This window comes from Pholcus phalangioides, unplaced genomic scaffold (assembly GCF_987345545.1).
Source record: "Pholcus phalangioides strain wild (caught in Gottingen) unplaced genomic scaffold, Ppha-v1.0 ptg000039l_1, whole genome shotgun sequence".
In the NCBI taxonomy this organism is placed as follows: Eukaryota; Metazoa; Arthropoda; class Arachnida; order Araneae; family Pholcidae; genus Pholcus; species Pholcus phalangioides.
In genome coordinates this window covers 23726445-23748953 of record NW_028301625.1, presented here as the reverse complement: position 1 = coordinate 23748953, position 22509 = coordinate 23726445, and the positions used below count along the sequence as shown (strand labels likewise).

Below are 22509 nucleotides of genomic sequence, written 5' to 3'. Positions count from 1 at the left end.
TTCAGTGTAATCCTCTAATTTGTGGCTCTCTGTTTCTGATTACAGCAGTTAAAGACTCGTTTGTAGATGGAAATTTCAGATACAGTGGTACATTCATAAACATATTTTCCCAACATACATAGAACATATCTATAATATATGCCACAAACAAAATTAATAAAAACTTCAAAAGAGTTATATTTAATGAAGAAAAATAGTGATCTTTGAAATGTTTTTGAAACCATAAAATTAATCTTGAATCCTAAAAATTAAAGTATAATTTGATTTTTATCATCTTTCAGATGTTGAGATACAGTAACACATTCAAGTCAATGAAACCGGAAGTGAAGCTCAAAAAGTTAGAAAACTGCTTAAAGTAAGATAAAGGCTTTCACTTTTTGCATATCAAATGGTGATTATATAATTGTATTCAGTTATTTACACATGAATATTTCATGGGGTCTTGGTACTTTCAGACGCTCTTGAATTTATTAATTTATAAACCTCACACAACAGGCATATGCCCAGTTACAGTAGTGTAGTGGGAAAAAACAAACAGGATGAGCAGCGCATTGCAGTACAGAAAAAGCAATGAATAAACTACAACTTGACACAAAATAATAAAAAGTTCATCAAAAGTAGTTACACAATATTAAATTAATACACAATACAGTCACTGCCTATAATCTGGCATTTTCAGGCAGGCTTCTTGCAAGTGCAGAATGGGAAAACATATTGCTGCATGTCTGTGCACAGACGTTTATGCTATTTACATTAACTTTTTCAACTAACCTCCAGTAATCTGGTGCACTCTGGTCTGATATGTGCCTGTGAGAATGTACTGTATGTATATACCATGCATGTAATAAAAAGGAAGACATATTGAAAGCATGGGCGGAGATACGGGGTCAGCGTCAAAGGTGGAGTCGACTGATCTAATGTATATATGAATTGACATCATCATCATCTTCCCCCCCCCCAGCAATAATGACCGTGCCCCCCTCCAGACTTCCAAGTCTATCTCCACCTATGATTGAAAGAAATATTTGATATAGGCCTATTACTATCCATAACAAGCAAAATAGCTGTCAATTTTCTAATAAATCAGTGTGATATGGTGAGACGTAAATTTTTTTCTAAGATTGATGCTATTGCAGTGAAAACTGATATGCACTAAAAGGACTGGTGTATCAAAATCAGAGTGCATAATTTTTTTAAAAAAAAGTTATCAATGCATTATGGTGGTGGTAAATTTTGAGTGATGGTTTATTTTTAAGTATTACTTAGTATTTCAGTAAGGATATGAATGTCAAGTTCTTACAAAGCGTTAAAGCCTATTTTGTATACATTCAATCCTGATGTTGTTAGAAGAATAACATGGATTATAGATTATCCATCAATACTCTAAAACAGGTCTAACACAAGAGTTGTAAAGAAGCAAAAAGTCTTCTGTAATTAGAAAAATTTACTGTTGCAGATTATGAAGCCAACATTACTGGATGCCTTAGAAACAATATCATTTACAAGCGGATTGAAAGTAAAAGAGCTGCAGAAAGTAACCCCTATGACCCCTATGTTCTTCATGCAAACTCCAGTTTCTCAAGTGGTTGACCATCAGTATTAAATAACCACAGAGAGCAACAGGCCTACAGCGATAAATCATTCAATCATTACACTTCACTCATAGTTAGAAGAACCGGTGGCAGATGGCAGCGCTACACATAACAAGCATTACACTGAAACAAGCTTCACGCCAGGTTTCACTACACGTACACACACATTCCAACATGTACCAATTCGTTAGAGGTTCCGCAGAGGAATATGGACGAGGTACATGTCTGGGGTTTAGTAGTAGTATTAAATAACCATGCAAAATATAAAAAAAATTCCTACCAAAAAGACAAACTTTTGCACTTGGTAACATTTAGGTTAAACTTATTGATATTATACCATGAACTGAGTTGTTCAACAGAATTTTCTAGCTTCTAAATTCACATGACATCACACTTTTGAGTCATACCTCGACAACGGAAACGTTGAGAAAATAGACAAGGCCTCTGACCGTAATACCAGAAACAAGAATGTAAGCTATCTGGGTGGCTCAAGACAAAATCTGTACCTGTGTGGGACTTATTTTTTGTTACTCCTACCTTATGCACCAGGGGCTCTAGGCTGGAATCTTTCATGGGGTCCCCTTCTACAGTTAATTTATAGAGTGAAAAAAGAAAAGTTATAAGGATTTAGTCCTGGGTCCCAAGCTGGAGCCCTTTCAGTGCCCCTCCCCTTGGAAAGTCATGCCCCTCCCTCACAATTTATCCAAACAATTCCTAACAAAAAAAAAAAATTTCGCCCCTTCATTTCAGATTTTGCACCCCTCCAGAACTGACAGTTTGATTTTTTCGGCCAATGGAACTTTTTTTTACCCATTCACCTCGAATTTAGCATCCCTCTTGAGCGGTGCTCAGTGTGGCTGCAATCGGTCGCATGGCCAAGTGCTGTCCCTGTACTCTATTACAAGGGGCATGTGTGCATTTTAGTTCCCTCACCCATGGCACCCACAAGAGCCCAGGACAATTCTCATAATTTTTTGGCTTTTTCACGCTATAAATTAACTATAGAAAGGGCCTTGAGAATTCTGACTGGGGGGGGGGGGTGCTGTAAAAGATCCCAGCCTAGGGGGCCCATGCCCTCACTCAGAATTTGTTCCACAATAGTCGAATGAAAGCAAAGGAAAAATTTGGCTTTTCACTTGTCCAGCCTTGTCCTTGTTAAGAAAAAAATTTCTTAATAAAAATTACCCCATTAAATATCTTTACAGGATAAGTGATGATGGCTCACAAAAATAAGTGCTCTTTCAAAGATTAAGTTATCTGACATTATTAAGAATGGTAAAATAATTCTAGAACAAAAAAATTTCTACTTCAAAAGCGGGACGTATGGTCACGCACGTTTCGCATGCTAAACAATGATGTGCAGCTTTCTTCTGAAGAAAAATCAGGTTTATCTCCAGTCCCCTTCACTGAAGCCCTATCAGTCTCCTGGTAGGGTCGCCATTAGGGGCGGCACATGAGGCTTCGCACCCGGGCTCCAGGTAAGCTGGAGTCGCCCCTGTTTAATATTACTGATAACATGAAAAAATCGTGACAATCTGTATATATCAAAAAATATAATAATATAAATTGTGATTAGTTAAATCTGGTAAATAAAACAAAAAGTAATGGGCCAAAAATTAATCCTTGAGGAACACCAGAAAGAAAAGGATAACAGGAAGATTTGGTACCATTATATATAAAAAACGTTGGAACTGACCTATGAGATGGGATTCAAACCATTTAATGAGATGACCTGAAAACCCCCAGGCCTGAATTCGAAAAAAATATGATGTGGCTAACAGTATCAAAAGCTTGAATTATATATAATACAGTTGAACCTTGATTTAATGAATTGGAAGAAACCAACAATTTTATTAATTAAATCAAGGAAATCGTTACATCAGGGTCAAATTTATCAAGAGCATAAACACACTCGAAATGGCAAATTTTAAAAGCTACTGAGGCTGCCGTTACAACTCATTTCTGACCTGAATTGTGAGGAAAGTATATACAGTGGAAGTCTATTATAACGACAGCTCACAATCACAGGAAAAATTGTCGTTATAATGGACTTCTCATTATAGCAGATGTTTTTGTTATATTAGCTCTTTGACAACCACTCATTACATCGAGACTGCCGTTATAAGCCATACCTGTTATAACAGACTTTTACTATGCATAAACATTAGAATAAAGTCGGGATGCACGAAAAAATTTCTTGATTGTTTGGTACATCCACATTTTTATCAAGTTCTGTCAAAATTGTCATTTTTTTTGTGCTAACTGAAAAACACACTCTCTTTAATTAACCCTCTATCCTTTGCTTGTCAAGGCAGAGCACAAAATTTTGAAGTAACTTTACTTTGTCATTGATTTCAAACATGCGGGTAGCACAATTTTTTATGGTATTGGTGTATACAAATTGGCTACTGAAACCTTCCCACAGACTTTAGATAACTTTATTGCCTCTTTACTCAAAAAGGAGCAAATTCCTGTTCCCCACTTTTGTTTGTTTGTCTCTAAAGAAAAGCTAAAGGTCAAATCAGAAGAAATCTGAGAAGTCAAATCTTTGGATTGTGGTTTTAGATGACCAGAAAAATGAGAAAAAAAAATTAAGGATAGTTTGAAAGAAATTTGTTATATCAAGGATTTTTATTTGTTAAATAGAGCATTGTCTCCCAAACTTTTTGTTCCATTGCCCCCTTCTTCAAAATTTGTTTGTTCTCATTGCCCCTTCCCCCCAACTCAAATCTTATAGGATCCTATACTAAAACCTTAGCTTCTATTGCTCCCCCCGACCAAACCATTCTATGGCCTACTTTGGGAACCACTAAAATAAAGGTTTGACTTTTGTTTTTGCCATCATTTTGGACGAAAATTCATTAAATTGAGGAATTTGTTGAATCAGAGTTCGTTATATAGGGGTCCGACTGTATATGTTGGTTCATCTTAACCCTTCTAGTGTTTCTGATGTAATAATATGTCAAAAGTTGTATGGAAGAAATACAAACACCATTCTTTTGCTTGTCAAGTATTCACGCCGATTTGAAATAAGAATGTAACCTTGAGAATTTTTTGTGAGAGTAGATAAAAACATGTTTTTCACTAGAAAATTTTCCTTTTTTACCCCCCATGCATGTCTTTGCTCGAGGGGTCGTAGATTAAAATAATTTCAGAGAGGATTTATAACTGACTAGTGTGTTATCAAATTCGAATGATATCAAGTACAATATGCAAAGGCGTGAAGTTATTGAAAATACTGGGATTGCTCAAAAATATTGTGGGATGGAGGAGGGGCTAAAATTCAATATTTTTATGTATGTTATCGAGACGGTAGCGTATATTAAATGGGCTCATAGACTGGATACAAGTTTACTCCTTTGATACTTCAGCATTATATAGTTTGCTAGCAATTTATTAGGCATTATATAGTTATCTGTCCATTAAATTATATCCAATAGTTCTTTTTGGGCAATATGAATATACTTGCAGATCAATTTCTCATTTAGTATTTTTTGTTAGATATATGTTTCATTCAACGTCGTATATTCATGCATGATGCTAGGATCTAAATGCTCAGTTTAAGTGGAGAGGATTAAATTCAGGAGCATCCGGGAATATCATACCTGTGATGCTTGGGTTCAGCTTCATGTAAAAAAAATTTTAAGTTTTGAATAAATTCTGGTGTGCTCGGATGCATGCCAAAAAATACTGAGGTTGCTTGTTCACCCATGGCTCAGATGCAACAGTTTTACCAACCAAGTTATATAAACAGTCTCTAATGTAAGAAGTTTTGAAGTCTGTTGTTTAAAGAAAAATGAGTCTTGTTTTAATACGAGAAACAAATGAGATATCAAATACTTATTTCTTGTGCAAAAATCGCTACCTACTGTAATGACTAATATTTAATCGTAGACGGTCCCCTAATCTCCATATACCATGTCGTCTTTGTTATTGAATCACTAAAACCTGTTTGTGCAAGCATGTAAAAAAATAATCTAGCTAGAATAATCTTTTTTCTTTCTCTTCACTAAAACCCCCTGGTTTCTACTTTTAATGAACTTGCATTAGGGAGGAAAAAATGCTGCCTGGCAGTCCAGTGGTTAGGGAGCTAGCTTCTGACTGTGTGGGTCTGAGTTTGAATCCCGGGTCGGGCATGCATGTCTACTAACACTAACAATTCCCTGGACAGATCATAATGATCTCTTGGAAATACGTGCTGATCACGTTATTTAAATTAAAAAAAAATACATTTCATTGAAAGAAGTAGTGAGAACAAAAACATTAAAGAGATTAATCATATAGCATATTATTCATTTTGGTTGGCTATTATAGATTGCCACAGTGAACAGACAGTTGAAAAACTTTTCTAAATTATCTCAGTTTTCAATTGCTTGTTGGTATTTTTTTCTGTTTATTGAAAAAAAATTTTTGTAAGTTTGAATTTGAAAAAAAAAAGCCATTGATGTTTCATTTGTTGTGACTGAATTTAAATATTAATTGCACTCACATTTGATGTTTTTTCAGCACTCATTTTCAGACCACACTAGTCCCTGCTCTATATACTGATTCCTTGTCTGAGCATATCACTCTTCTACAAAGGCAATTGCCTATTGAGGTTAGTATTTATTTTTCACATTTCTAATGTATATGCATATACGGGGTGATTATAAAAAAAACTATCCCGACATATGGGCCCCTAACTATCATACCATTCACAGAAACTGAATGAAATTTTGGCATAAGGTATTTTGAGGTATGCGCTCAAGAATGATATGGAAAACAACAGTGTCACTCTAACAGTTACGGTTACAGTGAGAAAATTTCGAAAATAGCAAATGGCAACACCAAGTTTTTTGTATTGGAATGCGATCTCCATACTGAAAAACACTAAATAGCGTTGGAATGGCACCTGTAGCACAAAAATCCCCGGAGCTAGGCAAGGAAAAAGTAAAAAGGACTTTGCCGTGCACCAGAGCATTAATGTTCGTTTCATTCGTCACACCGTTTCTTCGGCTGAGATCCCAGCCTGATTAGTCCTCCACAAGGTCATGTGGAAAATTTGTGAAACACAATAAAATGCTTTATTTTATGCTGCTTCTCTGTCCTTATTGGTTGTCCTCACTTTTAGCCTATCTACCGCCGGTGATTTTCATGCTACAGTTGCCGTTCGAACGCTATTTAGGGGTTTTCACAATGGAGATCACATTCCAATACAAAAAACTTGGTGTTGCCATTTGATATTTTCGAAATTTTCTCACTGTAACAGTAACTGTTAGAGTGACACTGTTGTTTTCCATATCATTCTTGAGCGCATACATCAAAATACCTTATGCCAAAATTTCATTCAGTTTCTGTGAATGGTATGATAGTTAGGGGCTCATATGTCGGGATAGTTTTTTTATAATCACCTTGTATATGAATTAACATTATCATCCTCCTCACCCCAGCAATCATTATTGTACTTCCCCTCGCAGACTTTCAAGTCTATCTCCGCCTATGGCCCTTATGTGCAGGAAATGACTATTTGTGCAACAAAAAGTATCAAATAATCATAAAACAAAATTTGATAGTAGTTCTTTGATGATGTAAAAAAAATTAAAGTCTTGCAATAAATTGCAAGAGGGAAAATAACTTATTGTGTAATGCAAATAAAGAATGCAAATATTGAAGCCTTTACATGGGACTTTATAAAATTTAGCATTATCCGTGTTTAATATATGACAATAAACAAGACCAATGTGGAAATTGAATTATAAAAATTTTTTATTTATGATGTAAACTTGTCATTTGTTTTTTATACTTTATTTGGATGAACACATTATATTCAATATTTTACATGTTTATGAGAGATGAGTTTGTGTAGCCTTTGAAACTATTATGAAATTATTAATGAACTAATAGCACAAAAAAACTGGAATGTGTCAATAACTTTTCATTAGAAAAGTAGAAAAGTCAGTTTCTAATCTTAATTGCTGAAATGTTTTCCTTCCCCAAGGAAGATGATGCAAGACAAGAAAAAGAAGGTACCAATGAAGTTTTTCACCTGTTTCCACGTAAACATACTTTAATTGATATGCCTGTTGTCACAACGTTGTTTTACTGCTGCCTTTATCATTACTATCTATCTGAGGTAATGTATATTTGCAATGTCATTTTAATAAACTATATCTGATATATGGCTTTTTGTGAATTTTTTGAAATTCTCTCATTTAGATTTGTGAATATTTATTGAATGAAGCTATTGAGCTTATCATAGATTGTTTTAATAAATACTTACAAATAAAAATTTTAAACTTTTCCTATGGGGAATTTGGAAATTTTACTATAGGCAGAAATGATCAATCATGAATCATACACTCGTGCGCAAAATTAAGAGAATTTGCACAATGTGTCTATTTTCACAAAAAGTACTGAACCAAAGGTACTAATAATGCCACCAAAGAAGTATGCAAATATTGAGTGTCGAATGCGTAAGTGTACACGTGTGTCGGCGGAGCTGTGACCATGGAGGGGGTGATAAGGGCACGAGGTGTTTTCCATGATTCGTGTGCTCGTACTCCTCTGCGACATTTGCAGTGTTTCTCACAAGAGTTTGGTAAATTTTATACGCTATCAGGTAAAATGAGTAGTCACAAACATATGGATGATGGAATGAGATGGAGAATCGTCAGTAGATTGGAGGCAGGGCAATCACAAGTGCATGTGGTTACAGAGCTCGATGTTACGCCCAGTGTCGTCCGCAATTTGTAGACACAGTTTCAGGACACTGGATCCATATGGAGAAGACCTGGACAAGGTCGTCGAAGAGCCATGATGACCAATGAGAATCGTTATTTGGCACTTTAAGCGTGGCGCCGCAGGACTGCTACAGCATCACAGCTCTCACGTGAGCTGCATGCTACCACTAGAACTTGAGTTTCATGATTTACTGTTGCTCAAATCTTCATGAGGGAAGGCTTAATGCCAGAAGATCCGCTGTTTGCTTCCCACTAACTGCAGCACACGAGAGAGCGCTTTTAGCATGGTGCAGACAACATCAGCCTTGGACCAGACTTCAGTGGAGCACTGTGCTCTTCACAGATGAGTCGAGATACAGTCACTGATTCTCGACGCACACTCATCTGGAGAGAGCCTGGTACCTGATACCATCCCTCCCACATCAGGGAAATGGACCACTCTATGGTGGTGGAGGTGTCATGATCTGGGCAGGCATCATATTGGATGGCCGCACACCCCTCAATGTGTTTGGGAGAGGGTCTGTGACTGGTAGGAGGTATAGAGAGGAGATCTTAGAGCCCTATGTTGGTGAACTTTTCAGGGGCACAGTTGGCCCTCAGTTCCTGTTCATAGACGATAACACTCATCCACATTAGGCTCACCTGGTCAACAATTACCTGGAAAGTGAGGATATTCGGAGTATGGATTGGCCAGCTAGATCTGACCTAAACCCTATAGAACATGTCTGGGACACTCTTGGGAGGGCAATTGCATCTCGCCAGCCCTCTCCCAAAAACCATCCCAGCATTGCTACAGGAGTGGGACCAATTGCCACAGGGACTCCTCAACTGCCTCGTGTTCAGTATGCCTGTGCGACCTGTCTGACTGTGAGGGGACTATACCCCATATTAGACTCATTTTCGGTTCGATCTTGCAACATGGGTTTTGGACATTCCTGCAATGATGAGCTTTACTGACAATCATGCATTCGTACTATTACTTTTGTATGGTACATCTTTCTCTGTTATAAGTGAGTATTCGTATCAAATTTTATTAAAATCTGTTCACTAGTTTTTCAGAAATTCGACATAATGTGCTAATTTTCTTAATTTTGCGCACAAGTGTATAAATTTTCTACACTAACTTAATATGATAAGTAGGAAACATATATGTTTTGTTTCTTGTTTTCATGACATATTCAAATTAGAACGAAACAATGAACCTTTCCGCTAATTATACGAAGTACAGATGACACTGGATACCAAGTGCAGATAATTGGAAAGAAAAGTCACATTCCTCTGTGGCAATAAAACCACACAATCGAACAATTGTGGTTCGATTTCCCCACTGAGAAATGTGACTTTTCTTTCCAATTATCTTTGCTTGGTATCCAGTCATCTGTACTTCGTATATTCAAATTACTTTGTTCATGAAAAGTAAGATTCATCAGTACTTTATCAATAGTTTTCTTTACATTTTTTTACCATTAAAATTCATTGTATAACTGTATGGGGTGTTATGCACTAGTGTGAAGGTTTTTTTAGTTGGTGCATAATACTTCCATTTATAATTGTCAGATTGAACCCAATACAGTGATACCTCACCTCTATCAGCATACAGTGATACATACCTTAACGAATGCCCTGGCTTATGAAGTTTTTGACTAATGAAGATTTTTTCTGCCTTGGCTAACGAATACAGATTCAGTGAACAAACATTTTTATTGATATGGATGCACATGCTAACATTAAACAGCTGGTTGTGAGCTGAATTTTCACACCAATCATCTGAACTACTGCAACTCAAGCCTCATTAACTCATATCCAGTACTTCCACTTCTCTTTCTAAAAGTTTTTGAATCGTTTTATGTAAAATGAAAGATTCAGCTAACAGAAAAATGTATTGAATAAAAAAGAAGCTTGTTTTCAGAGCACTTGTTCTTTCAGTACAAGGCTATTAGCATCAAATTGAACATTTTAGACATTCTAGGAGATCTCTTCTATCTACATGTATTAGAAACAGAAATGAGCTGATTAAATCACAAATTGATGGGAACACCTATCAACTTGACTGGGTTGAGTCAATACCGGCTTTAGCAGACTAAAGCTAGCTGGTGTTGGTTGTGTACATAGCGTGAAATAAAAAAAAACCCTTCAGTATCTCTCATCTTCCTGTAAATTCTCATGTATCAAATTTTAAAGTTTTTGTCAGTTTTCAGAAGCCACCTGTCAGTTTTTATCATTTTTATAGTGCTTCGTGGTGTTTTAAAAAATCAGCTTTAAATTTTGGGCAGTACCTGGAACGAATTAAACAATTTTCCATAGAAACCTATAAGAAATCTCATTTCGGCTAATGAACGAACATGATTCCAGATAAATTCTCTTTGTTAGCCAAGGGGTGTGTATCACTGTTTTTATAATATTTTTAAAATTGTTTTTATAAGTGTAAAACAAAGTTATGCCCTACACAATTTTGTCAAAAAAAGTATCCAATGGTACCTGAAACAAAAATTATGCTCTTTTCAATTTCTAAGAATGTCCGCAATCACATAATCCAGCATGTACTCACCTATTTTCTAGACTATTTTAACTAGATTTTAATTCTCTCACTTTGTTTCACTGAAAATACAGCTAATGAATGATTTTTTTGTAAATTGTTGTAACATCCATAAATATGTTCAAAATACAGATTCTAACATCTTTGCTGACAACACAATTTCGCCTGATGAAACAATTTTTTTTTTCCAGAATCATTTGGCCAGTCCAAGTGCAATCAGGAAGCAGCATCAGGTTAATTGCATATTATTAATAATGGAAACACCATATTTCTTGGAATAATCGTTTCAGTGTGAAAAAAAAGCAAAATATATTTGTGTGAACTTGATGCAAGGCTCTACATTGATGTACTTGCCACACATTTCTAGGATAAAATTTAATTTTCATATTAAGACTATTTTCTTGTGTTCTACAAACAAATATTTGTCAGAAACTGCTCAGTAAATGCTCAGAATTAATTCTGAATAGTTGAAATGCTATTGACTGATAAGAAATATTGATTGATAATTAAAAGTTATGCACAATAATGTTCATAATAAATTTCTTAGAGTTTCTGTTCTTAGAAACAAAAATTGATGTAAGTGTAATGTTATCACAGCAAGAATTCAAAGTTATTATTTAAAAAATATAAGCACTGCTGCAGGCAGGACGAGAAATATGGTATGTATTAGAACATATAAAATCTTACTCAATGTTTTTCTCACCGTCTAAAGAACATAAGAATGGATTGTTTAGAGTTACTCTTTCTCCTGTACCAGAATTCTACTGTATTGTACCCAAAAGTGAAGTCATTATTTAATATATTTTCCATGGTATGCTGCAGAAAGAATCTGTTCCCAGTTTCTCCTCTTCCCCCCATAATTCCAGTATTCACTAGATTCTTGAAGTATTACAGAATACTAAGAAATATATATGAATTTTCTGAATGTTATGTTGAAACAAATCTTTGGAATGAAAAGTTATTTGTCTCCTCCAGGAATCAAACTTTTGCATACTGGGCAAGTGAGCTAAGGGTATATTTTGGGCAAAAAAAAGCAATATCTCTTAATATCACAATAGTTTATATTATGTCCACCATCATGTCTTCAGTTACTTTATTGAATTGATATGAACCTCTTTTTCATACATTGTTGCATTGAAATTTGAAAATAATGCACAGAGATAAGCCATGTCCCAGACTGAGTTTGCCATCTTCTGCACTTGAAAAATGAAAAAGGCCTCTTCATATATTCCCTCATCAGCATTTGGCTGATGAAAAACGCATATTTCTATCTCCTGTTGACAATGTGTTAAGGCCAGTATCTGGAGTCAAATCAGCAAACATCTGATAGGAATGTTTTGAAATTTTCAGGCCTCAAACCCATGACTAGAGTATTGCTTATGATCAAGATAGGAGTACATTTTTTTAATATAAAAAATCCTAATGAATTTGATTATTAACAACACCTATGGGGCCATTCAAGTACAGACCTGCCAACTCTCCCGATTTTTCATCCTTCCTCCCGCTCTCCGGATTTTGGCAGAAAATTAGATTTTACGTTGTCGTGGCGGCAATAATTACCGTTGTCGTTTGGAAAAACACCCGTAGAGGACAGCCGTAGTCATTTTCATCGAGCAGCCGTAAAAAAGTCTTTGTGACCGCATTTAAGCAACTGGCAAAGACGCGACTTTGTTTTTGTAGCATTTATCGGCAATCATTTATCAGGGGCATGACCTTCGTTGCCGAAATTCCTGTATAATTGTTATTGTATTCCACTAACAGGCGCGCGATAAACACGTTTTTCGTCCGCAGCTTTGTAATTTGAATTTTTTTAAATCGTTTCTTCCGATTAAACATCTTCAGAAAGAAAATATAAAACTTTAAGCTATATACAGCTAAATATAAAGCTTTTAAGAATTCATATAACCAAGATTATCAATCACTGATAGCATCCACGAAAGGAAACACATACTTTATGAACAGTATGTAGATGTCATTTCTCTATTCTGGCATAGAATTATATTCTTCTCAGGGGCAATGCAGAACGGGCCTTGGGGGGGGGGGGAAGAATGTAACTTTTTCTTAATTTATTAAAAAAAAATTTTTTTTTAGAAAAAATTTTTATGAATTTTTTTTTCCATCGAGTCTATGAGTGTCGGGAGGGGGGGGGGGACCCGCCCCCCCTCGGGAGAATCTCCGGATTTCTGGATTTCAAAAGTTGGCACGTCTGCAAGTATTACGTAAGCAGATTTTAAGCCATTTTTGACCCCCTTCCTTGTCAGCAAAAGTCAGCAAAACACTGATCCCCCCTCCCCCCCGTCAGCAAAATTTTGTCAGCAGCTTAGAATATTTCATATCTTCAAAAAGGGGTGGTTGATGACGTAAGCAACCTTCAAACCCCCCTCCCCCCTTGTCATCAAAAGTCAGCAAATCCGACCCCCCCCCCCCTCAATGCTGACGTAATACTTGAATGACCCCTATAAGATCAAGGTACTTTTTCAAGAATGAAATGACCACGAAAAGTCATTGTACAATGGTAATGATCATGGCCATCAACACTATGGGGTAACAAGGATGAAGGCTGATGGAATTTCAGACCTAGGGGCCAAAGGTGTTAACTCTCTTATTCTGTAATATTATGGAAAAATTAATTGATCAAGTTGAGATAGGGTTCTAAGAAATTCTGGCCAAGAGACATTGCTTCAGAATGTGTAGAAGTTGGTTATGTTAGCAAATAATTTAATCCAGGGAATTTTTCAACTGATGTATAGAGTAAAATAATTGAGATTTTTGATAGAGGAAAAGTTAACAAAACCATTCTTTTAAAAAAATTTGTGAAACATTTCAAACTAGTTTGGTATAAATTAGTCACCCTTAAGTTTAATATTTTATTGTTGCTGATAGCCAACTGTTAGTAATTGCATCTCATGCAGGGTCAACTACAGAGATGAAGGAAAAAAATTGATTTTGATTATTAGTATTTACAGTAAGCACCTGTATAAGTTATCAAATTTTGAGATCTTGACTTTCTGAAAACATTATTAGATTTTTATGATATGACTTGAGAGTGACTCCAATATTTTGTACTACATATTTCGAATGCTCTTCAGTTAACAGATAAGCAATATGTATGGACTGCTCTTTCTGCTCTTGCAATGCAACATAATTGGACGGAAGTGGAAAACTTATTTATAAGTAAGGTCAGTGGTTGATTTCTGGTTACCATCTAGTTTTGTTTGTAGTATAAGGTTATTGCAGATGAAATGTAAGATATGCTGGTGTGAAACTTTAAAAAATAGCCCCAAAGCAGAAAGTGCCAAAATCTGCGATGTACATTGCAGAACAATTAGCGCTACTGCAGAACAATTTGGAAGAATTTAAGAAAAAGTGCAAAAACACACTATTGCCGCTGTGGTGGTCGAGTGGTTATAGTGACGGACTCGCGATGCGAGGATCCGGGTTCGAACGCCACAGTGGTGGTCGGCTGAAGTTGGTTTTCTGTGGTTCCCAACTTCAAGGCGCAAATGCGAGCCGATCTCCCCGTTAAAAAGTCTCGCTACAGAGAGCAACAGTCCTACAACGATAAATCATTCAATCATAACACTTCACTCATAGTTAGAAAAACTGGTGGCAGATGGCAGCACTACACATAACAAGCATTACAGAGAAACAAAAAACTTCATGTCAGGTTTCACTCCACGTACACGCACATTCCCGCATGTACCGATTCGTTGGGGTTTCCGCGGGGGGGGGGGGCATGTGTGGTGTAGCAGTAGTAGGTAGGGCTCGGGATCCATGATGTTCTTAAGTCAGCCACCTCGTTGGGCAATTTGCCTGTTGTGGCGTTGTATTTGTATTTGTATTTTATTGCATGTATGGGAGTTTTTACCGCAGAACATTTCCAGTCAGGAGGGCTCGTCGCAGAACAGTGCTAAATATTCTGCTTTGGGGAAAAATAGTAACTGTGGGAAATTATCATTTCCATTAGAAGCAATAGTTATTTTCTATCAAGATATCAGTTCAATCACACCTGAGTTATAGTCAATTTTAATTCATGTAGCAAAAACATTATTTTCAATCTTGTTTTTTTTTTTTCTGTATTAATGCAATATCAATTTTCTCAATTTCTTTTAGAGCTGGCTTGGTAACACAAAATTGAAATGCTGTATTGGTTTTAGCAAAGCAGTTTTAGTACTTGGATTTTCTAATCCCCCAGCAGAGGTTAGAACAATAATTTTCTCCAATTTCTTTTAAATAAACAGATTTATTCTCTAATGAATATTAATCAGTTATTATTTATTAATTATTTACTGATGAGTTTTAAATAGAGACTAAATAAAAATGATTTTATCTGAATTTGACTATAAAATATATTTTACTCATGGACTGAAAAATGACAAAAGGAACTATAATAAAAGAAAATAAAATCTGTAGGAATATGCATAATCTCCAATAACATTTTATAAAATGAAATGCAGTCTGAAGGGTTTTAACAGCTGGCTGATGCAAAGATGTATTTATGGGAGAGAGAAAACTCAACCACCCTTGTGGGGAATCGAACCCATATCCTCTCACTTTCTGGGTGAGTGCCCTAGACCATGCCCAACCTTCGTATGGATAGTGGAGAGTAACATCATCCTTGAATAAATGTAATTCCTCATGATGAAGCTGTGGCTTATATAGATTAAGAAGTTTTTCTCTTTTCATAAGCTGATTAATTAAAGTTAATTTATTTATTACCTAAAGCTAATTAGAGATTAACAAAAATTAAATCTTGCGTTTGAATTTGCTGAGAAAGACGTTTTCATTTTAGTTATATCTACTCTGAATATTATCATTTCTTTATTTTTGTTAAGTACATTCAATTGACAATGATTCACAAAGTCAACAATTTTATTTGATGGGAGAACTCTTGATAGACATATTTTGAACATAACTTTTTTCTTTAATTTTTTCAATTCTCATTACAATTGAGAAAACTCCATAGCTGTTGAATTTGTTATGAAACCACTTCATATTATTATTTTTTTTCAAATGAGGATTTGAATATGATACTGGTAAAGATTTCTTTGTAACTTTCATACTTCAATCATGAGTTGGAAATTATGTAATGATGAAAATGTAGTGAAATAAAAATGTTTTAATTTTTTTTTTCAGATACTCCTGAAATATATTAAACTAGTAGAAGATTTTGAAGAGAGATTGAATTTAGCTAAAAAATACAAGTTCCATGCGTACATTATAAAGGTAAGGTTGATACTCTGAACGATTTTATGTATTGAAAAAGATAATATTTTGTTTGAGTCACAAAGCATGTGACTTTAAAGTTAACATAATAATTATAACTAAGTTATTGTGTAAGATTTTTTTCCGATTTTACTAGAATTTTTATTTTTTATTTTACTAGGTCCTGTTAGATGCAAGAGATAGGCAAGGTTTGCTCACATATAAATCTGAACTCCTTCCAAAAAGTGTGGAATATATTGAAACTGAAGAAGCTATAAAATCTACTGTGAGTATTGCTATTTCTTTGTTCTTTTTCTGGAATGTTCTATGCATTTATAAGTATCTGATATTTAGATAAAAAAGGTCTATATTACATCCATCTGTAAGGTAGAAGTTTTGTTTGAATGTGTGCAAAGTGAGATTGTGTGATTACCCGGGAGTCTTTCAGGCTCAATTTATTCTGGGTTTGAAGGTAAAAAAATATTAATTGTTTTATGTTCATCTGTATGAGTCAAATATTTTTCAACTTTTAAAGTATTATTAGGATGCATGACTAATGTGCAGTGCTACCATGTGTTAAATTTTATGCTGAAGCTACACTCACAATGGGGCCAGAGAAGCAGAGTGTGGCTGAGCTTAACCCTTTCACTACCAATTTTAGAAACTGTGTGGGACATATATGTCTTTGTGGAAGTGAAAGAATTAACTTAACACTCGAATGACCACAGCCCCGTAGGCTTACTCTAAGACTGGCGTTTTCTTGTTTGGAAATGAAAAACAAATACAAATACATATAGGAAATTAAAAATCGAGAAATCTTGTTGCCAGTCTTTTACGTCTCAGCATTGAAACATGAGAAATCTCAGAAGTTGTTGTTTAAGTGTTAATTTAGCAAACAAGTAATTTAAAATCAAATCATGAGAAAAGTTAATTTTCTTAGAATTAATTTGCTCTTAGGTTTTTTCGTAGTCTTGAAAGTTCTGTACAAGTTTTACGATCATGCTTGGCATTTTGTTCAACTGAGAAAGAACTATATGAAACTGCTGTGAATATGTAGAGTTCTCTCACAGGTGAACTTGTGATCCCATAAAAAATATTTCCTCTGAAAAAAAGTTACAGGAAAAAAGAATTTTAGCTTTTGATGATTAGTACCTTAGGAATAAAAGAAGAATGGATAAAAGGTGAACTTATTGCTTCAGTTTTGTAAAATAATTCTTTTGATTACTTTTAACAGGCAGACATTGAGTTCTGAATGAAATCGGAAATTAGTGACACTAATTAGATTAAATTAAATTAAAAGCCACATTTGTGTGTGTGCTTTCAATTTAAATGATCTGAAAAAAATTTATGAATTTGACAGTTTGAAAAAAGTTTTACATTCTTTATACATTTTATGTAAAAATTTCAGGTTCCAGTTGATAATCCTTTGCTTTAAAATGTTGGATATGTGGATTTTTTGGTAAAACTCAAATTGTCAGTTGTATGTTTTCTGTAAATTAGCAGATACAATGAATATTTTTCATGATCCTGTGTGACTCAGTTATATCCAGTCTCGACTGTGTATCACTTTTTAATGTGACAATTTAAATCATTTTCTTAAGAATTTTTTGTATCTTGTTACATATTTTCAGACAATAAAATGGAAAAATTGATTTATATGCCATGAAAACAACTTCGAAACATTTCCAGCTGACATGCTTTTTATCAAAGATTTGTGTTGCATCCTTGCAAGATATGTTAGTAGAATTTACCTTTTTTCTGTCTGATCATTAACATTATATGTTCTGAAGAGTCTATTGGCATAAAACCTGGCATTTAAAGCTGATTTCCTGTGACGAAAAAATATTCCATGCTTCGATTTAAATCCAAAGCCTTTGAGCTAAAGGTAAATGCAGTATTCACTCAGTTTTCATGTTCCATTTTACTTTAATTTTTTTTGCGCTCATAGTAAAATGTTACTTGATTTGAAAAACTTTATTTGCTTCAAGAAATTTTTTTATATATTTTCCCTTTCTTAATTTTGAGATCTTATAGGATGAAATATACTATAGTAGTAATCCGAAATTAAATGCACATTGACAGAATTTAATGCAATACAAATGTTATGCTTACCAAACACTCATTGATCACGTTTTAAATTTTTTTATGCATATATGTTATGGTAAATGTGATAAATCTGGTTATTATGCATAGTTGTTGACCATTTTGGTAAGTTTGATAAATTCCTTAAATTTATCACTTTTTATTAGTGTTTATGCATAATACCCAAGTGTCATTGGCAAATTTAATAAATATTAAATTTTCTTTTTTACTGGCAATTATGCATCATAATGCCTAAGTATTGTTTGTGTGTGTAAACATAATAAAATCGTATTCAGTTCATCACATTTGCCGGTTATTATGCACACTTGCCCTTTTATATGGGTAAATATGTTAAATTGGGCCTATTGCTGTGATTAGATTTATTAGATGACCATGCTTGTGAGCTAGAGTCTGAACTAGATACAGTGAACTCTGTGTGCAGTAGCCCAGGTTGATAAGATACTTGCCTGAAGTACCAAAGGATGTTTAGAGGTGTCACGAGTTTGATAGCCGGTTCATCATTGTCAGAAACTTTCCTGATGCTGGGGTACAACAGAGATGGCAACATGACCACAGAAAAAGATTGCTACCACAGGGTGTCTCACATTGAGGGGTTAGCGCACCAACCTCTCGGTGAGTATAAAAAAAGGCTGCTGTTCGGAATCAGTAATAAATTGTAGGTCCTCCTCTAATTATCCCTCTCATGCAGAAAGTGATTGTGGTTCAACAAAAATTTTCAAATGAACTGTAATTTAAAGAATTTTTCCTGAATAACCCCAAAATAACTCCTATGACAAACCCCTTTTTAACAAAGTTTATGATGGTACCCTGATATAACAAACTCTCATGTAACAATTTAACAAATTATTTGATTTAAAGAATTTTTTGTGAATACAAAAAAAAAAAAAAAACATACAAGAAATTTTTGTGCATATACAAACAGACCATAATATAACAAAATTTGATTAGTTCTACAATCTGACCTCGATATAATTAACTCCCATTTAACAAATTCTATGACTGTATCCTGATATAATGACCTCTCATTTAACAACCTTAACTATAACCAAAGGCACTTGAGTATTACGCATAATTGCTGAAAAGTGATAATTTTTTTGAGTATTTATAAAATATAAAAACAATGCTTAGGTTATATGCATAATTGCCAGTAAAAGCGATAATTTTTTTATTATTTATCAAATTTACCAATGACACTTGGGTATCATGCATAATCACTAGTAAAAGTTATAATTTTATCAAACTTACCGAGATGATTGGTGATCATGCATAATAACCAATTTATCACATCAACATCAGGTTAACTAATGTGGTAATAATAAAGAGGATACACCATTCCAGATTTTTTCATGTATCATTAGCTGGGGCGGAGCAGTGAGTAAAGCCTTTTTCTGTATATTTAAAATGTGCATCAATATTCTACAGACTTCCAACTTGGTACGTGTATGTCAATGACGCATCCATTAAATGGGAACCCAGAGAAAAGTTTCTGGATCATCCAAACATTATCCAGGGGATCATCAAGTTAACCATGAAGAAAGATAATAAACTGGTATTTCTTGTCAGTAATAAGGGACAAAAGCTTTACCACACTGTTTACTGTAAGTTAATACATTAAGACAGGTACAGTGAAACCCGGGGGAGGAGGTGCCACTGAGGATATGTATAGCAAATGAGAGGGGGGGGGGGTGATTGCCCATCCCCACCTTCCAGCCTATGCTAATGCAGTGAAACCCCCTCTTGTGGACACCAGCAGGACAAAAAAAATCTGTCCATAAAACAGGGGCAATTGTTTATCAGGGGTTTAAAATTCATTCTTATATTATTCAAGGGAAATTATTATTTGGCAGTAAAAGAGGTCTGACCGTTAAGAAGGGTTTTAATGTAATACAAATTTTTCAGTAAAGGGAGGGAGCCAATCACCTCCATCTTTCCCCCATATCTGTGTATGTTATTCAAGCTTACAAGAAAAATTGGTGAAGTCACAGAATTGATAAACCACAACTCTTCATTAACAGCAAAGAGCCTACACAATACCTTACACCTGTAGCCAGTATACATTGGCACATCCAAAAGATCAATGGCAAATGAAATAAAAGAACCTCAAAGACATTACAAGTTGATCTAAGAAACATAGAAATTATTCTGTGTATCAAAGAAGTGCTAACACAGTTTAGATGAACTATCATTGATGAATGTTTATTGAGTTTGATAAACAAACATTCAGTGTTTTGAAAAAGTCATCTGATCTTGTATTCACTAGAAATCCAACACAAAAGTTCTTGTTTTTCTTCTGGTCTTTCAACAAGTTGTATGTTTAACCATCTCCTTGGACAAAATGAAAATAATGTGTCCTAAATAGTGCACATCATAAAGCTATGCATAGATTGAATACATTCCATGATATTTAATTCCTTTTCATTTTTCACTTTTATATCTTTATATTTGCAAATGGAGTTTTGTAATAAAAAAAAAATTATATTAAAAAGTTCTTACAAGGGATTTCTGATACTAAAAACTACAGCTGAGTTTCTATACAATGAATTAGCTTTGGTTTATAGAAAAATATTTAAGAATTATTTTTTGTTATTTATAGAATAAATTAACAAAAATGTGAACATTCCTGTAAAAAATTTGTTGCCTAGAAAATTTTTTTATTCAGAAGTTTGTTATATAGAGACTATGTACTGTATGTTATATACAGGATAGCTGAGTCCCCTTGTCTCAAATTACTGGCAAACTGATGATCCTAGAAGCATACTTCCAATTAGAAAAGTATCCAAATAACATGTAGACCTCAGATATGTCATTCATATTGCAAATGGTTGTATAGTTATTCAAATAAAAAAAAAAAAAATTTACACTGGCACCTTGTCCTAAAAAACCCAATTAAAAATTTGTTGTTCTGTCTCTCCTAAGGCTAACAAAAAAATTCGATGTTTCAGAGTGCAGTATTTCCTGAGATATTTCAATTCAAAAATCGGAGAAAATAAGGTTAAGAATGGCATAAACTAACAGATAACACTTTCCCTTATTTATACTATTCTCTCCCACATTTTTCCCGATTTTTTAATTCAAATATCTCAGCAAACATTACACTTGGGCAAATGGAATTTTTTTTGTTGGGCTCAAAAGAGACAGGGCAACAAATTTTTAATTGGGTTTTTTAGGACAAGGGTGTCTGTATAAAAAGTTAATTTTTTTTAATTTCCATAACTATACAAGCCCGGTCAATACGAATGACATATCTGAGTTCTACATGTTATTTGAATACTTTTTCTAATGAAGTATGCTTCTAAGATCAATGGTTTCTAGTAATTTGAGCGGGGGGGGGGGGGGACTCAGCTATGAACTTGTATAGCCAGTAACTATCCCTCTCTTTTGAATTTTCCTTTTGTGTAACATTTTATAAATTGAAATGTGAATTGTCTGTCAATTTCTTGAAGCATGATCAGTATCTCATGTTATTGTTATGAAAAATTTATGTGTAAAATATTTTTTGTTATACTCTGACAATAAAATTTTATTTATGAAAACTTTTTCATGTTGTCCAATATTGTTTTCTAATTATGATTATGCATGTAAATTTTTCATGTTTTTTGTAATTACGTTATCCAAGATTATTTTCTCTTGTGAGACATTTTATTTTTACTATCCTTTTGTGCCTATCTGCTTTAAGGATGTTTCATTCAGTTATAAGATATTTCTTGCTGATATCTTATGAAATGTTTTGTCAAATAATATAAACACAGTAGAACCTTTGCTATCTTAATCATAGTGGACAGGGGCTAAATCCACTTTGAATATGAGTAAATATTGCTGTAAAGCTGCAAAAGGGCTGAAATGACAGCTTTAGTAGTTTTCTTTAAGATACTACCAGAAAACTTACCCAGAATATTTTGGAAGGATTTTGTGTAAATATTTTTTCTGTTCTTCAACAACCGTAGGGTGAGGCTGGAAATTTTTTTTCCTGAATAACTTTTTACTTCTAAATTGTAGAAGAAAATACTGTTAGACGACTTCATGATACAAAAAAGAAAAGAGAGGCATGGGTTTTTTGATAACTAGAGAGCAATCAAATTCACTCATCTCTTTTCCGTATTTCTTATGTGTAAATATATATGATTTTGGAGATTTTTTGTATACATATACATCATTAAAATGGCAGACATTTGCTTGTTTCATACAACTTTACATAAATCTAACAAAATCAGGTCATAAATTATTTTCACGAATACTTTGGTCACTGATCTTGCATATATACATACACTTTTTCAACCCAGGCCATTTTATAAGAAATGCAAACTGGTGAGTGTGGGGGAGTCATAATGATTGACAAAAAACAATAGGTCATAAC

General features: G+C 34.2%; 1 protein-coding gene across 2 annotated transcripts in view; it reads left to right on the top strand.

The window, feature by feature from the left end:
* The window catches only part of LOC149065724 (spermatogenesis-defective protein 39 homolog), a 41698-nt gene extending 23436 nt beyond the window's left edge, over positions 1-18262 (top strand). Inside the window, exons 10-18 of one of the 2 annotated variants that reach the window (XM_089253508.1) lie at positions 282-355; positions 6099-6189; positions 7570-7704; positions 11039-11080; positions 13937-14026; positions 14961-15047; positions 15984-16073; positions 16234-16338; positions 17684-18262. In XM_089253508.1, coding sequence (XP_089109634.1) covers positions 282-355; positions 6099-6189; positions 7570-7704; positions 11039-11080; positions 13937-14026; positions 14961-15047; positions 15984-16073; positions 16234-16338; positions 17684-17704 — 735 coding nt within the window. In that variant the 3' untranslated portion in view covers positions 17705-18262. The remainder of the gene's footprint in view (positions 1-281; positions 356-6098; positions 6190-7569; positions 7705-11038; positions 11081-13936; positions 14027-14960; positions 15048-15983; positions 16074-16233; positions 16339-17683) is intronic. The other variant, XM_089253509.1, reaches the window with a different exon arrangement.
* The last annotated feature ends 4247 nt before the right edge of the window (positions 18263-22509 follow it).